We start from the raw sequence: 18,010 nt of genomic DNA, 5'->3' as shown, positions 1-18,010 counted from the left end.
GGAGTTAGGGCTCCAACGCAGGAATTCAAGGGGGAGGAACAGTTCAGTCCATAACACACGAGAAACCGCGTTCACGATCCAACTCCCCCGAAGACATGGTCCACTGCGTCGCCAGTGACTGCAAGCAAAGGCCAGAGAGGAAGGGGGCCTCCACAGAGGGGCGGCTGGTGCCAGGAACCAGGTTCCTCTCGCTGTCTGACAGCGGGGAAGTGAGACTGGCTGCAGATGCCATTTGGGGTGGGAAGAGAGGGGAGCTCCTGTTTGCACATCCTGTGTGGGTCCTGGCCTGATCGCCTCCCTGTACCTCCCCTTTGTGTGGGAGAAATGCTGACCCTCTGCTGGCTCAGGTGTCCAGGTCCCCAGGCCTGCTGGCTTTGGACTGGATTCAACCAACAACAGGCTTGGAAGGAGCCTGGGAGGTGGGAGCAGCAGAGGCCCGGGGAGTTCTCTGCTGCCTCTGCCTCAGAAGGCTTCTCCAGCAGGAGGGTTTGTCCTTTGCGTCACCCCAGGGCCTGCCAGAGTCCCACCTGTGTTTGGGCTCCCAGCAGGGGACTCTGACCCCTGGACTCAGGTCCCAGGACTTCCTCCTTCTCACCCCCGGACCTAGGGGCGGTGGTGGCACCCTGCTGCCAATCTCCAGGTGGCCCTTCCCTGCCTGCATGAGTCCCTCTCCACGCACTGAGAAGGGAGGGCCCTAACCACATGTCCATTGGGTCAAACATTTCTTTGTAAAATTTACAAAATGGAAAATATTTTACCTACAATCAATTACCAACCCTGTCCATTTCCAGCCTCGAGTTCCCGCCCGTCACACTTTCTCTCCTGTGAGGTGGAAACGGAGGCTTGCTGCCACGTGGGGGCTCCTGCTAAGGAGAAGTTGAACTGGAAAGATATTTAGTTTGGCTTTAGTCGGGTTATATTTATGTAGTTCCCATTTATTTCCATGTATAGTTCAGTTACTGCTCGCCATCCCGGTGCGGAAACGGATTCCAGGAATACTCACTCCGCTCACCGTTCCAATTCCACCTACCGCGCAGAATCAAAAATCACAAGACACGAACATGTCCTGCGGTGCCTGGCGCCGGAAAAAATGTGCGCAGTGGAGACAGGCGAGATTTGAAGTGCTCGGGTCCAGTGGAAAATTACTCCCATCACCAGAGGTGAGGCTGTAAGCAAAGGGTTCAGTTGCTTCTATGTCAAAACAGAAAAGTCTCTCTGGTCAGAAATACATGCACAAATGCCTCATATGCCATTAGAAATAACCCCCAGTTCCCTACTTCTTTCTTGAGGGGAATCACATTTTAAAAATAGGATTTGCCAGAATTCCTGTATTTCTCCAACAGAAAAAATTGTAGCCGCACCAACTCCACATTGACTGCCGCTTCTGTACGCATCCCAAATACCAAAAATAAAAACGAAATTGGATCAACAAGGGAGAATAATGAGCTTTTTTTATTTTTATTTTTATTTTTTTGAGATGGAGTTTTGCTCTGTCGTGCAAGCTGTAGTACAGCGGCACGATCTTAATTCACTGCAATCTCTGCCTCCTGGGTTCAAGCCATTCTCCTGCCTCAGCCCCCCAAGTAGCTGGGATTATAGGCACGTGCCACCACACCTGGCTAATTTTTTATATTTTTGGTAGAGATGGGGTTTCACCATGTTGACCAGGTTGGTCTCAAACTCCTGACCTCAAGTGATCCACCTGTCTCAGCGTCCCAAAGTGCTGGAATTACAGGCATGAGCCACCGTGCCCGGCCTTTTTTCTTTCTTTCTTTCTTTCTTTCTTTCTTTCTTTCTCTCTCTCTCTGTTTCTTTCTCTCTCCTCCCTCCCTCCCTCCCTCGCTTCCTTCCTTCCTTCCTTTCTTTCTTTCTTTTCTCTTTCATGAGACAGGATCTCACTCTCTCACCCAGGCTAGAGTGCAGTAGCATGGTCACGGCTCACTGTAGCCTCGACCTCCTGGGCTCAAGCAATCCTCCTACCTCAGCCTCCTGAGTAACTGAGACTGCAGGTGTGTGCCACCATGCCCTGCTAATTTTTGTATTTTCAGTAGAGACAAAGTTTCACCACGCTGCCCAGAATGAATTTGAACTCCTGGCTTAAAGTGATCCGCCCGCCTCGGCCTCCCAAAGTGCTGGGACTACAGGCGTGAGCCACTGCATCCAGCCTGAGTGGTTTTCTGTTCTCAAAGTAGAAAACGATATGACAAAGTCATCATATTGAAGAAGTAATGTCCAAATGTGGAAGAAATATTACTTTGGAGACGTGACTGGTAGCTGACTGATACACTTCTGCATTTAGTGATGTCTATGATATTTAACAGCTGCTTGTAATTTATAATTTATTGTTATTTTCTCATTCTAAATGAATCACTGCATCTATACCTTTAGAGAGCTGTATAAGCCTACACGACTTTGATTTCCTGCTGATTGCCCCTCCGTTCCCTGTCTGGCCTTCACCACTCCGATCATCTGTATAATAAGTTCTGTGCCTTTAGGTCTTTCTATTCTTTTTTTTTTTTTTTTTTTGAGACAGAGTTTCCCTCTTGTTGCCCAGGCTGGAGTGCAATGGCGCGATCTCGGCTCACCACAACCTCCGCCTCCTGGGCTCAGGCAATTCTCCTGCCTCAGCCTCCTGAGTAGCTGGGATTACAGGCACGCGCCACCATGCCCAGCTACTTTTTTGTATTTTTAGTAGAGACAGGGTTTCACCATGTTGACCAGGATGGTCTCGATCTCTTGACCTCGTGATCCACCCGCCTCGGCCTCCCAAAGTGCTGGGATTACAGGCGTGAGCCACCGCGCCCAGCCAGGTCTTTCTATTCTAAATGCTCAAGTGGACCAGGCACTGTGGCTCCCACCTGTACCCCAGCACTTTAGTAGGCCCAGGCAGGAGGATCACATGAGCCCAGGAGTACACGACCAGCCTGGGCAACATAGTAAGGCAGGCCCTGTCTTTTTTTTTTTTGAAAAGTTAAAAATTCCTTAATTTTTATTCCTGGTACCACTACCACAATTTACAGGGCAATATACCTGATGTAATGAAAAGAAAAAGCTACAACAGATAAAAGACCTCAGGAATGTACATCTAATTGACACCACATTGCATTAGTCAATAGCTGCACTTTTCGCAAACTGCGGCTATGGCAGTCCTGAACAAGAAGGGTTTCCTGTTGGAGCTGCAGTAACTTTTCTGACTATGGATCATCGCTCCTTCTGTGGCAGGTTTTTACAGTTCCTCTAATGCATTTGGGATGACTGTCTCAAAGTCACCTGCAGCTTTCCTGACAATCCCTCGCTCTCTCTCCTGCTAAGAACTGTAGCCCTTTTCTGCTGCTTTTAGAACCTTCTGCTATCACATCCATGACCACGACCATGATCCATGACCACGACCATGGGGACTGCCCGAGCTTCTTCCACCAAAACTGCCCCCTTTCCTGGGTCCATAATTTGATTGCTGTTGTCCACTATAATTTCCAAAATCATTATGGTTCCCACCATCACCATAGTTACCACCGCCAAAATTTCCTCCTTCATTGTAACCATCATATCCTCCACCACCGCCACCATATCCACCACCTTGGTTTCCATATCATGGTCCACCACCACCACAGCCCCCTCTGCTACTCTAACCGGGACCATTGCCATAGTTACCACCATCACCAAATCCACGGTATCCACCATCACCTCCTCCATAACTACCTCTGCGGCCACCACCTCCACCAGCATAACCTCCCCTTCCACCAAAGGCTCCACCACGGCCAAAATTACCTCCACCACCTCCAAAGTGTCCTCCGCGACCCGTAAAATTGCCAGATCCACCTCCACGGCTTCTCTGCGATCCAGCAGACCACATCTCTTGTTTAGAAAGGGCCTTTTCACTTCACAATCATGCCCATTAATAGTGTGGTATTTCTGAGCAACAATGTTATCAACTGTATCATGATCATCGAAAGTTACAGAAGCAAATCCTCTCTTTTTTCCACTCTGCCTATCTTCCATAACTTCTATGGTTTCAATCTTGCCACGCTTTTCAAAGTCGTCTCTCAAATTTTACTCTTCCATATCTTCTTTAATACCAGCAACAAAAATTCTCTTCACTGTAAGATGGGCACCAGGCTTTACAGAATCCGCTCTAGAAACAGCTCTATTTGGTTCCACTACAGGCCCATCAGCCTTGTGTGGTCGAGCACACATTGCTGCATCCACCTCTTCAACACAAGAGTAAGTCACAAAACCAAAGCCCCTGGAACGTTTGGTTTGGGGATCTCTCATTACCACACAATCTGTAAGTTTCTCAAAATGTTTTCTTAAACTATCATCTGTAGTTTCAAAGCTCAGACCACTAATAAACAGTTTTCTCAACTGCTCTGGCTCCTTTGGATCATGGCCCTCCATTCTGAGACCAGACTCGCCTCTTCCAACTCGAGTTCGGAGTCTTGCTCTTATTGCCCAGGCTGGAGTGCAATGGCGTAATCTCGGCTCACTGCAACCTCTGCCTCCTACGTTCAAACAATTCTCCTCCCTCAGCCTCCCGAGTAGCTGGGATTACAGGTACCTGCTACTACACCCAGCTAATTTTTTGTATTTTTTAGTAGAGACCGGGTTTCACCATGTTGGTTAGGCTGGTCTCAAACTCCTGACCTTGTGATCCGCTCGCCTCGGCCTCCCAAAGTGCTGGGATTACAGGTGAAAGCCACCGTGCCTGGCCTAAGACCCTGTCTTTACAAAAAATAATACTAATAATAATACAAAAATTAGCAGGGCATGGTGGCATGTGCCTGTAGCTCTAGTACTTTGGGAGGCTAAGTCAGGAGGATTGCCTGAGGTCAGGAGTTCAGGAGCAGCCTGGGCAACAAAGCAAGACCCTGTCTCTACAAAATAAAAACAAATTAGGCAGGCATATAGTATGCACCTGTCGTCCCAGCTACTTGGGAGGCTGAGAAGGGAGGATCACTTGAGCCCAGGACTTTGAGGCTGCAACGAGCCGTGATTGCACCACTGTACTTCAGCCAAGGTGACACAGTGAGACCTTGTCTTGAAAAAGAAAAAAAATTAAAAAAAAATAAATGTTCGAGCGGTTTCCATTTCCCGGTTAAAGTGCATTACATAGCCCATGAACAAACCACATGCATGAGAAAGGTGAGCAGAAGAACAGGGGCAGGGCCAGTGAGCCAAGGGGAAAATCACGGATCACGTGGAGAGTGGCCAGTGATCAAAAACTGCCGACCATGACTGGGCTTGGTGGCTCAGGCCTGTAATCCCACCACTCTGGGAGGCCGAGGCAAGTGTATCACCTGAGGCCAAGAGTTCAAGACCAGCCTGGCCAACATAGTGAAACCCCGTCGCTATTGAAAATACAGAACAATTAGCCAGGCTTGGTGGCATGTGCCTGTAATCCCAGCTACTCAGGAGGCAAAGGCAGGAGAATCACTTGTACTCTGGAGGAAGAGGTTGCAGTGAGCCAAGATCACACCAGTGCACTCCAGCCTGGGCGACAGAGTAAGAGTCTGTCTCAAAAATAAATAAATAAATAAAAATGCTACAGCCAATACGTATCGAAGTTTCCCTTCAATTTCCTGTTTATGTTTTTTGGCAATAAGCAATACAGAAAACTGACAAAAAGAAAAAGAAAAATAAGAGATACAGCCTATAGTTTAGATTGCTTTCCTTAAAAAATAAATGAAATAATAATAATGATTTTACAAAAGCATAATGCAGGCCAGGCGCAGTGGCTCATGCCTGTAATCCCAGCACTTTGGGAGACCCAGGCGGGTGAATCACCCGATGTCAGGAGTTTGAAACCATCCTGGCCAACATGGAGAAACCCCATCTCTACTAAAAATATAAAAATTAGCTGGGCATGGTGGCACATGCCTATAATCCCAGCTACTTGGGAGGCTGAGGCAGGAGAATTGCTTGAACCCAGGAGGTGGAGGTTGCAGTGAGCCAAGACTGAGCCACTGCACTCCTGCCTGGATGACAGATCAAGATTCTGTCTCAAATTAAAAAAAAAAAAAAAAAAAAAGCAAAATGCAAAGGCCTGGCAGTTAAAGCGTTAACCCCCAACTACCAAGAAGGCTCTGCTATCCAATGACTCATCGCCCCAGCAGCCCCAGCCCCAGCAGAGGCCGGCCACACCTTGGGTCTCTGATGCTGGAGGCAGCGTGATGCCAATGTTGACGAGAAATCCACCACCTCCTCCTCTCCACGCCATGATGCCAGCCTCCTGTACACTTGCAGCTGTTCCACTACCCAAGCCTCCATGGTGTCTACACCAGCGGCTCACCTCCCAGGAATCCCGACAGCCCAACACCTCTGTAGACCCTGTGGCTACTGAGCCAAAGTCCCCCGTTGTTAGTGCGTTTTGCAGGCAATGCTCCTGATCCCTCCGGGTTGAGTTAGGCAAGTCCTGAACAGGCTGGAAGATGGCGGAGGTTGGATGTGACCCACTTCCGAGTGGCTTGGGTTGCATGGGCGTTATTCCCCAGCTGGGATCTGATTTGGGATAGAAACAGGAGCGCTGGTTCCCGGGAAGGCTGTGAAAGGATCCGGGGCACGGGATGCGGATCGAATTGATGTGTAGCACGAGCGACTGCTCTGCCCAGCCCTTCCTGGGAACCACACTCACCAGGGCCCATCGCAAACCTGGGCGGGTGACACTGTGGCTCCCAAACACGCCTGGCACGACCAGGGCAGGGGCTGAGGCCCAGCATTCAGGGACCTCCTCAGCTTCTGGGACCCAATCCCTGGTTCCCAGGTGCAGTGCCCTTGAAGCAGCCTGGAGGAACCAGACCTCTCTAGGAGCCAGAAAGAGAGCAATGCACCCACCTGGACAGAGTCTGAAGCCACATCCCCACTGAGGATGGCACTCCCACCTAGACCCCTCCTCTGAAACCCAAGGCCAGGGTTGGGTAAGAGTCAGCAAGTGAGTCCGATGCTCCAGAGGGGACTTTCTGGCCCTTCACGTCCCCTAACCCAGCACTTCTGGGGACTCACACACTCAGGGCAGAGTGACCACCCAGGGTTCCTCTCACCCAGACACAAAGGGCCACTGAAAGCCCCAGGCCAACACCGATCTGAGGATGACCAGCAACTTGGGTTCCAGCCAGAGAGAGGACGCAGCCTGGGCAAGGGCCGCCCAGCGACCTGGGGCGGGGATCATATTACATTGCCTGTGCCGCTCCCATTTCCTGTCCTGGAGGTTTTCAGGCTGCCAACAGTCACGCTTTGGAGAACCAGGTCAGATTAGGCTGGAAACAAAGCTCAGCTGTCACGGAGCTGCCAAGAAGCCACTGGCAAGCAGTGCCCCGGAGCGCCCCTCCTCTGCCGGCAACAGCTCAATGTCCCCCTTCACGGGAGCTGTAAATGGTCCTGGGCCCAGGTTGGGGACAGGGAGATAAGGCAGAGAGAAATGGGGCTGGGAGCAGAGTGCCACGCTCTATCCTGGACACCAAGGCCAGGCCACACTGCAGAGCTGGTGCCGAGACTCCAGCGTGCAGCAGAGGAGGCAAACAGAGCTTGACACTCAGCAGCGCCCTGCAGACACTTCTGGAACAAATGACTGCGACCACATGGAGAGCTGAAACGGGCCAGGAACCTCAGGGAGATGGCAGCTCACAGCTCAGCAGGGCCGCTCCAGTAGAGCAGGCCAATGCTGGCCTTCCTGGCAAAGTTCCCAGCCCAGGGAACAGATGTCGCATGAGGAAGGGGGTAGGGGTGACCAGCCCATCGGCCATGGGGTCACTACACTGCTTCCACAGAAGCTTGGCACCTACAGGCCTCGGTGCCACGTGATCCCCATGCCTGGCACCACAGTGGCTCCCCACCAGGGCCCTCCACCCACCATGACTGACTCCCTTTGGTCACCGATTCCAGATCAGTTGGCCTGCCTGGCTGAGGGCTCTCCTGAAGACTGAGCCGCTTAGCACAGTGGGGCCACGGCGCAGTGTGCTGTGTACAAGCCCCGAGGGCTTCACCCAGGCATTGGCACCCACTGATCCCCATAAATCCCTGGCAACAGCCCAGAGCTGGGAGGTTTCCAAGGTAATAGCTCCAACAAACAGAGCGCGGCACCTCCCCCCTCACCCCAAAGGTGCACACCCCTAGGGCCCTGGAGCCTCTCTCTGGAGCCCCTCCTACCCTTAAGCCAGCTGGATCTGCCCAGGAACTTCCATCATTGCCCCCAGGCCGGGCCTGCACTGGTGTGTGCTGAACCTTCCTTATCGGGTCCATCTTAAGCAAACTTCAGAGCCCACGCAGCACTGCCTGCGGACAAACACCAGGGTGGAAACGGGCCACCTCTGGGTCCCAGCCAGTGGTGCTGTCAGGGCTGCCTGGGACGGGCCGGAGTGTCAGAGGGCAGGCCAAGGACCGGGGAGAGGGTGGGGAGTGCCTCCTTCCATGGGTCCTGAGATGTCCTCTGCAAACACCCACCTGGCACCTCCAAGCAGAGAGGGCTGGCCCCCATGTCACCTGCACCTGGACTCCAGACCACTGCCCCTAAGTGGCAACCCCCTGTCCCCCTGCACCTGTCCTGGCTTGAGCTGGTCACACTTGTCGGGGTGGTCCTGGGAAGAAAGTGGACTGTTGCAAACTCAACGCACCGCTGCCAGAGGCACTGCCCTCGGCTATCAGAACCCCTGTGGGCAGGCCGGGGAGATCTGAAGGGCAAGGGCCTGGGGTCTGGCGTGAGGGGCAGGGCAGGGGCCCTCCCTGGGCATGCCTTCCTACCTCTGCAACAGACTAGAGAGAGGGCTGGCCAGGACTCAGGCTCAGCCGGCTGGCTCACAACTGCGAGGCCTCGGTGGGGCACAGAGTCGGACAAAGCCACGGACTAACTGCAGGAGGTGGCTTTTTCTCTCCAGCCCAGGTCTCCTGAATGTGCCAGAGCAGACAAGCTTGGACCTGAGGAGACAAGACGCAGCGAGAAGAGGCAGAGACAAGGCTGGGGGAGAAGAGGAAGAAACCCTGTTCGTGCCCTTCCCACGCTCGCCTGTCCCCAGGGTTAGCTGACTGGGGACGTGTTCTGTGAGGGTGCAATCCCGGGCCCTTCCCGTAAGCCAGCTCCCCGGGCGCTGGGTGGGAGTGATCCCCGTCCACCATGGCGAGCCAGCACACTGAATCATGGCAGAAGCTGCTTCCTCTGAGGGTGCAGCCTCCCTCCCTGCCCAGGACTTAGAAGTCACAACAGCGTAGAGCTTTTTAATCTTGCCTGGGGCCCCTTCAAGAATCTCCTGAAAGCCACAAATGAAGTCCAGACTGGTCAGGCACCGTGGCTCATGTCTGTAATCCCAGCACTTTGGGAGGCAGAGGCGGGTGGATCACCTGAGGTCAGGAGTTCGAGACCATCCTGGTCAACATGGTGAAACCCCCGTCTCTACTAAAAATACAAAAATTAGCTGGGCATGGTGGCCCGCGCCTATAATCCCAGCTACTCAGGAGGCTGAGGCACCAGAATTGCTCGAACCCAGGAGGCAGAAGTTGCAGTGAGCCAAGATCGTGCCACTGTACTCCAGCCTGGGCGACAGAGCCAGACTTCATCTCAAAAAAAAGGGTTCTCCAGAGTAATTCTCAGGTACCAGTGGGGGTGTGACTGACACAAGTTCATCCACGCTTCTGTGGCTCGTGGGCCTCAGGGGAGTCCTCCTGCCACCACCACAGCGGGTTCCCGGGGGAGCCTGGGAATAAAGGCAAGTTCCATATGACCTAGTATGCAAAGGCAGTCCCAAAATTCAGAACCCACAGAACCGGGGGGTGCAGTGCAGCTGGTTCCAGCACCGGAGGGCTGGGGGAAGGACCCTGCAGCTCGCTCTGACTGCAGTAAGGGGGTATCATGGGAGCTCCTGGGGCGCCCTAGCAATGGCGTAACCCCAGCCTTCTCCATCCTCCTGCCGTCAAGGACAATCATGACCACCATAGCAGTAACAGACTACTGAGCAGGCATTTCTCAGCGTTTTCAAATACGAACTCGTTTAACCTTTACAACAACATAGCACCGTCCCATTTAGCCAACGAGGCAGAGGAAACGCATGAGGTGAGAACCTTGTGCCACAGGGAGAAGCAGCAGCCCGGTGGGATTTGACATCAGGAGGCTGGCAGCTCTGAGCCGCTGGGTATAACCACTGGACCACACTGCCTGTAGAATACCAGTACCTCCACCCCATTGGAGGGCCCAGTGAGGCACCTCCAGGAAAGGCTGGAGCAGTGTAGAGCTGCCAGAGAGAACCTGTCCCGTGTACCCCTGAACCCTGCAGCTGCCCCATGCAGGCCCTTGCTTCCTTCCTCATTGGAAAAGACCTTCTCAAAGATGGGGTCTCACGACGTCACCCAGGCTGGAGTGCAGTGTCTATTTCTGGGCGCTGTCACAGTGCTATAGCTTCAAACTCCTGGGCTCAAGCGATCCTCCCATCTCAGCCTCCTGAGTAAATGGGACTGCAGGTGCACCCTGTTTATTCTCCACTGCTCAAGACTTCTCCCTCCTCAAGGCCCAGCTCAATGTCACCTCCCCCTAAAACCTCCGAGGCACTCCTGTAGTATTTGGAGGCTGAACTGCTCAGGAGGGAGGGGTGTTAATGAGCTGGTGTCTCGCCCTCATCCTGACATCCTGAACTTGCCGGGAGAGTGCAAGTTCTCTGCAAGCAAGGACTATATCTCATTATCATTTCTGTACCCGCTGAGACCCGGCCACGTATGCCCAACACATAAAGCGTGTTCGATGACTGCGTATAGACCCACGGTGCTCGAGACTGCCCGAACGCATCCTTCTAAAATCCTTCTCCTTTTCAGAGGCTCCCAAGTGCTGAAACCAGCTCTGCCGAGAACAAGGCCACAGTCATTCTGTTTATTCTGCAGCCCATACACATGTCCAGAAGCAATCAGCCCGCTCAACCTACATGAAAAAATAAAATCCTTCCTGTTCTCCTTAGACTGTCAGACCCTAGGGGATTTTCAACATCGTGTGCTGCTTTCCTTAATTTCATGGTGTTGATGGCTGTGGAGGGGTCAGCCTGACTTCTGCAAGTGCCCCCACCCACAGCGGCCACAGGGCTGGCACCAAGAGAACGCCAGGACACTCAGCATGAGGGCAAAAGCCCACCCCCACCATCAACCCCCTCCAGCCCAACCCCATAGGGCTGCAGTGCAGTGACCCAGCACACCTTGGGCCACAGCCAAGGGGGGAGCGAACCAGAAATGGTCTGAGCCCTCCCTTCCCCCACCCTGAGAGGGGCCCGCCCCTTTAGATAAACACAAGGAGCCACCGAGGCTGCTCTGCAAGAGCTGGTTCCTGCCCACCCCATAAACTCTACTTCCACCTACTGCAAAAGGTTCTGTCCTTTTTTTAAAACAAAACGATACCTGTGGGGTGGGGTAGGCGTGGAGGAGAGGTGTAGGGGCAAGCGATGGTCTCCCCACCTCCAAATAAGCCCCAGGTACAGACTCCAAGCCTGCTTCAGGGCCCTTCCGGCCTCTGTGCAGGAGGGTCTCTGCAGAAAAGGCCCAGGACCCACCATCTGGGAGGACCCCGGTCACCCCCACTGTCTGGACCCACTTGTGGGAGATGAAGTGTAAGAAACCAAGGGCAAACAGCCCTCCCCAGGCAGGCTAGAAATCGCCGATCGCCAGGAACGGGCCGTGCGTGGCGCGATGCCCGCAACCATCTCAAGCATTTGGAGCATGCTGGGGAGGAAGCCCCAGTGCCAAAACCAAGCATGTGCCACCCGGAAGCCCCCTCCCGCCCACCAGCACACCAACCCACCCACGATCCCGACAGAGCTGTGCTCCGGGTGTGTCAAGGGCCATGTTGTTCACAACAACCGGGTGAAAGTTGACATTCTAAGCTACTGACCCAGAAGGGTATTTTCGGGGAAGTTCTGAGTAATCCTCTCTGAAACAAGGTATTCTTTATTACTCATTTTGGTTCCGAAATATGGAAAACCAGAGGAAACCAACAATGGCCCAAGGGCAGGGGGATGGCCACGATGACTTCTTCACCTCCAGCTAAGGCCTATGATTCTGTTCCCCATCACTAAAAATTAATTCACTGTACCTTGGCAGATAACTTTGTATCCAAATGAATTAAAGAAGGAACCTTAAACAGTAGGTTTCTAGAGTTAGCAGAAGAGGAGCCGCTGTTTATAACTTGAGGACTGAGGACAAAGGGTCCTGCCTGCCTGGATCCTTCAGAGGAAACCCCAAAGGTAAAGGCAAAGGCAAAGAATGAAGATCTGGACTGCCCTTAACCCGCCCTTGCGGCCTCGGTATGACCATCTGTGAAATGGAACTTCAGAGTACCAGACGGGGAGCTTCTTATGAAGGCTCCTGAACCGGCTTATGGTGAGGCCCAAGTCAGGCCCCCTCCGCCTGCTTAAGGCGGGCCCTGCTTAGGTGGAGTGAGGACGTCAGCCGCTGGCGGCGTCCTGAGCCCAAAACATGAACCCCAGTCACCAAGTTTGGGCACTGCCGGACGGTCCCACCTGGAGGCCATCCCGTCCCCCACTGAGCATTGGAGAAAAGAGAGAATTTGAAGAAAAGGTGCTTCGGCGTGGATCACCAGCCCTGCAGGCTGACCCCAAGGACACCCCTCCACCCAGCCCCCACCCCATCCACCCACACAGACGCACAGGGACCCAAAGCACCCGGCCGGACTGGAAAGTCAGCGATTCCTGCGAGGATGTGAGGGTGCCAGGGGCGAGGAGGAGGGAGCGTCCCCCAGGGCAGCCCCTCCCACACCCGAGCCAGGGCTGGAGACAGCGCAGGGGACCCTTGGCTCAGGTCGAAAAGGGCCCGACAGCGGCCCGGTCCCGGGAGAAACTCGACCTGCGGTGTGGCCGCCCTGGGGACCCGCTCAGCTCCAGGGGCGCCTCGCCACCCCGGCCGCAGGCGCTCAGGTGAGCAGCGCTGGTCCCGGGACACCAATCCCCTCCCCACGCCGGGCGCGAAGCCCACCTGAGTACGACTTCTTCATGGTGCCGCCGTGGCCGCCGCTCCCAGTCAAGTGTGGCAGCGAGGCCGCGGGGCGCGGGCTCCCAGGGCGCTAATCCCGGGCCAGGAGTAGGAGGGAGGGAGGAGGGGGCGGCCCGCCGTCCCGAGAGCACCCGGCCCCGCCCCGGCTCCGCCCCAGCCCCGCCCCTCCTCGGAGGTGCGCGCAGAACCCGGCCCGGCCGGCTGTGATCCCGCCTCGACTCCGCCCCTGCCCCGCCCCCGCCCCGCCCCCTGAAGGTGCGCGCCGAGCCCCGCCCCCGCTCGCCTCTGCTCGGCGCTGCACCTGGCGGAGCGGGGCTGGCAGGCGCCGGGCCTGGGAGGGGGCGCCCCCGCGCGGCAGCGCAGACCCGGCCGGGCCGGGGGTGGGGGCCGCTCGCGTGGCCCCGCGCGCCCGCAGCTCCACACACCCCGCTCCCCGCGCTGGCGCCAATGGCTTGTTCCGGGAATCGCCGCACTTCCCAGTCCCGAGTCTGGGCGGGGCGGGCCCGGCCAGGTGGAAGCGGAAGGAGGTGCGGACGCTCGGGGCGGTCCCGGGCACAGCCGGGGGTAGGAGCCGGCGTGCCGGGTTAGTGGGCCAGGGCAGGGCGGGACAGGACCAGACACCCGTCCTGCTACTTTTCCGGTCATCAGAAGGGCAGAGTGCATCGATGAGTTGGGGCCTTGGTTTCCTCACCTGTAAATGGGTGCGCTGGGCACCGTGCGCAGCTCGGTGTCTCGGTGCAGCGGGGCAGACACAGGGAGCCGCCCTTTGCAAGTCGGGTACCGCTCGCGGAGGTGAGAAGGTGCAAAACTCGCGCGGAAGGAGTCTCCCTACTTTGATATCCTTCAAGAAAGCTCCACGATAAAGCGGCGTTTCCAACGTACAGAGGAAGAAGCGACTAATTCTGACTCGAGGGTGGTGTCAAGAGTTTTACTGGGGCGAAATGAAAACAGGGTTTTAAGGAATTAGACAGCCAAGGTGATGGAAGGCAGCTGTTAGGAGGGAAGGGCGTGGCGGAGCCTGGGAGGCCCGAGGTATCACAGCGAGCGAAGAGAGGCAGAGGCAGGGCCCTTGCACAGCTGCCGATGGAGGCCCTAGAGGACGAGAGGAAGGTGGGAGGCCAGTTAGCTGGGAGTTCTGGGTAAGGGCGCAGCACTGGCTTCTCCTGCAGCCCTCCCAAAAAGGCACAGGAGGCTGAAAGTGTCATCAACTGCACCGAAAACTCCTCCTTCCCTTCTCCTCTCCTGTACTCTCCGTGGGGGTCCAAGAAGCATTTTCATTGCCTGCCTGAGTGTGAGAAACTTAAATGCATGAGAACGGAGGCCCATGCGGCACCGTGGGTTCGTTCTGCCCCACCTGTCTCCTTTCTTGAGTAATCTGGCCAGCCACGCCCTGCAGAGGGGGCAGCCCGGCCAGTGGAGCCTCCTCTCACCCCAGGTAGAGCTGATTGGACCAGAGCGGACACTGGACTCCAACTGAGCCCACCCTTTTCCTTATCTAGGGGTTAGAGGCTCAGGAGGCCTCGGGAGGGAGGTGCTGTAAGGGAGAGGAGCAGGGAGTCTGGAGGAATTGTGAACAGCATCCTGGATTCTGGGATGTCCACGCCCTAACCGCAACCCCCACCCACACACCCACTCACCACTTGTACCAGCACCAGCAGATTCCGGCCTAGTCTCTGTCCTCACTCGGCCAGCAAGCGCCATGACGATCCTGCCCAGGGCCTAATGCCTGGGATTCCCAAAGTCCAGCGGCCTCTCAAGAATCTGGGTTATGGGTGCATTGCTGGCTTTGTGCATTTTACTCAGCGCAAGTCAGAGGTCCCCTGGTGCAAAGCCACCCTGAGGGTGCCAGCCCTGGGTGTTCCCTGGCTTTGGGTTCCACGCTCACGCTTCTGCCTGGGGTCACAATTCACAAGAACCTGGGCACCCAGGACCCGAGGACATCTGCCTGGAGTGATCTCATGGGTGCCTCCTGTGTGATGGTTCCTGAATATCTAAATCTTCCTTCCGATTCCAAGAAATCAGAAAGAAGGATGAGAGAGAGAGGGAGGGAAGGCTGGGAATGAAGAGTTCTATACATTTCAGATGCATGAAGCTTAATCTGTCATGAAATTAGAGTTTTAAAAAAGGAAAAATTTAATTTTTAAAAAAATTTTATTTTAAAATTTGTATGTATGAAGCTTAATTGTTTAAGCATCAAATTTTGTTTTTATTTTTATTTACTTATTTGAAAGAGAGTTTTGCTCTTGTCACCCAGGCTGGAGTGCAGTGGCACTCTGCCTCCCGGGTCCAAGCAATTCTCCTGACCCAGCCTCCCAAGTAGCAGCTGGGATTACAGCCACGCCCGGCTAATTTTTTTTTGTAATTTTATTTTATTTTTTAGTAGAGACAGGGTTTCGCCATGTTGGCCAGGCTGGTCTCGAAGTTCTGACCTCAGGTGATTCGCCCACCTCAGCTTCCCAAAGTGCTGGGATTACAGGCGTGAGCCACTGCACCGGGTCTATTTTTTATTTTTTTAATTTAATTTTTATTTTTTTGAGTTGGAGTTATGCTCTTGTCACCTAGGTTGAAGCGCAGTGGGTGATCTTGGCTCACTGCAACCTCTACCTCACAAATTCAAACAATTCTCCTGCCTCAGCCTCCCAAGTAGCTGGGATTACAGGCATCTGCCACCACGCCCGACTAATTTTTCTATTTTTAGTAGAGACAGGGTTTCACCACATTGGCCAGACTGGTCTTGGAACTCCTGACCACAAGTGATCTGCCCTCCTTGGCGTCCCAAAGTGCTGGGATTACAGGTGTGAGCCACCGCAACTGGCGTGAGCAAATTTTAATTGTTTTTCACAGACAACTCTCTAAAACCTATGACACCATCCCCTGCCTTGGTAAGAAGAGCATACCAAACATATGACTCTTTCCCTCATGGCTCAGGACCATCACAATGGCACTTTGAATGTTATCGACACACATACCGCCATCTTACTCCTTTGCTAAATGTCCCCAGGCTACTGTGCTATGCAATTTTTAAAAATTGTCTTTCAGGCCAGGTGCAGTGGCTCATGCCTGTAATCCCAGCGCTTTAGGAGGCTGAAGCTGGTGGATTACTAGTTCAGGAGTTCAAGACCAACCTGGGCAACATAGTGAAACCCTGTCTGTACTCGAAATACAAAAAATTAGCCAGGCATGGTGGCAGGCACCTGTAGTCCCAGCTACTTGGGAGGCTGAGGCAGGAGAATCGCTTGACCCTGGGAGGCAGAGATTGCAGTGAGTCGAGATCATGCCATTGCACTCCAGCCCAGGCAACAGTGTAAGACTTCATCTCAAAATAAATAAATATATAAAACAAAAATAAAATTGTCTTTCAAACACTCAGTTCATCCCTCTCCTAGCTGGGAGCTTTATGACCAGTTTCGTAATTTCCCCAAGCCTCAATTTTCACTCCTATGAAAGGGGAGTGCAGTACCCCACACGCACACAGCTGGTGTGAGGATCAGGAAGCTAATGGGTATGAAGTGTCTCACTGTGCCCTGGCCACTAAAACCTGAAACACGTGGCATTGGCTTTGGGAGCGGGCAGTGAGCAGAAGCCTGGAGGAAGTTGGCAAGGGCGTGCAGGAAAGTATAGAAAATGAGCCAGGCCTAGTGCTGGATGTCTGTAGTTCCCGCTACTCAGGAAGTTGAGGCAGGAGGATCTCTTGACCCCAGAAGGTCAAATCACCCCGGAAAACATAGTGAGATCCCATTTATTGAAAAAAAAAAAAAAAAGAAAGAAAGAGGTCACGTGCGGTGCCTGAAGCCTGTAATCCCAGAACTTTGGGAGTCTGAAGCAGGCGGATCACCTGAGGTCAGGAGTTCGAGACCAGCCTGGCCAACATGGTGAAATCCTGTCTCTACTAAAAATACAAAAAAAAAAGCCAGGTGTGGTGGCTGGTGCCTGTAACACCAGCTACTCGGGAGGCTGAGGCAGAGAATCACCTGAGACAGAGGCTGCAGTGAGTAAGATTATGGCACTGCACTCCAGCCTGGGCAACAGAGCAAGACTACATCTCAAACAAAAAGAAAAGAAAGGAAAATGCTACTGGATATTGGAGGAAAGGAACCCTTTCTCATGTGGTGGCAGCAGGTTTAATAAAACTGTTGCCCGCCATAACATAGAAAGTAGACACCGAGGCCAGGCACCGTGGCTCAAGCCTGTAATCCCAGCACTTTGGGAGGCTGAGGCAGGTGGATCATTAGGTCAGGAGATTGAGACCATCCTGGCTAACACAGTGAAACCCCATCTCTACTTAAAATACAAAACGATTAGCCATGCATGGTGGCATGCGCCTGTAGCCCCAGCTACTCAGGAGGCTGAGGCAGGAGAATCACTTGAACCAGGGAGGCAGAGATTGCAATGAGCCAAGATCACACCACCACACTCCAGTCTGGGTGGCAGAACAAGATTCCGTCTCAAAAAAAAAAAAAAAAAAAAAAAAAGTAGGCACTGAGTATACCTCGCTGGCTTGATGCTATAGCTGATGAGTTTTCCAGGCAGGACGCTGAAGGTGCTCCTGGCTCCTTCTGCCTGTAATAAAATGGAATAGGAGAGCGGTGAGCTAGAGCAAACGATTTCATTTTCCAGTGGAGCTGGGAGGAAACATAAAAGCCGGAACAGGCTTTTCAGCCAGCAAAGGATTCTCAAAGTGAGAAAGGGCCTCAGGACAAAGAAGTCCAGAGGGGACCCTAAGATCCTTGATGAAGACCTCAGTGAAAAAAATGAAAGGTGCCTCATAAACCCTTTTAGACAGACAAAGGCATTCTGAGGACCGTAGGGGCGTTCCTTTCGGACATTCTCTGTTGAAGGGCAGGTGGTCTCAAAGCACAAGGGTCTTTTCTCACTTGAAGCCCCAGGTGGAGAAGGACTTATCTCTGAAAGTGTGTGGTGCTTAGGGAAAGAGCCGGTGTGCAAAGGCGTCATTTGGTACGATTCCAACCGTATGATATTCTGGAAACTGCAAAGCTATGAAAACAGTAATCAGGGGCTAGTGGAAGGGAAGGAGGGAGGAATGGAT

General features: G+C 53.7%; 1 protein-coding gene and 1 pseudogene across 2 annotated transcripts in view; both read right to left on the bottom strand.

Annotated features, from left to right (window-relative positions):
- SEPTIN9 (septin 9) overlaps positions 1-13,051 on the bottom strand; it is a 208,997-nt gene extending 195,946 nt beyond the window's left edge. For both annotated transcript variants that reach the window (XM_010342366.3, XM_010342367.3), the window contains exon 1: positions 12,946-13,051. In XM_010342366.3, the coding sequence (XP_010340668.1) occupies positions 12,946-12,964 (19 nt within the window). In that variant the 5' untranslated portion in view covers positions 12,965-13,051. The remainder of the gene's footprint in view (positions 1-12,945) is intronic.
- LOC141581734 (heterogeneous nuclear ribonucleoprotein A3 pseudogene) lies at positions 3,113-5,822 on the bottom strand (annotated as a pseudogene).
- Positions 13,052-18,010: the final 4,959 nt, after the last annotated feature.

The sequence above is a fragment of the Saimiri boliviensis genome, chromosome 17 (assembly GCF_048565385.1).
Source record: "Saimiri boliviensis isolate mSaiBol1 chromosome 17, mSaiBol1.pri, whole genome shotgun sequence".
Taxonomy (NCBI): Eukaryota; Metazoa; Chordata; class Mammalia; order Primates; family Cebidae; genus Saimiri; species Saimiri boliviensis.
Note: the sequence above shows the minus strand (reverse complement) of the source record. Positions and strands in the feature narration are given on the sequence as shown.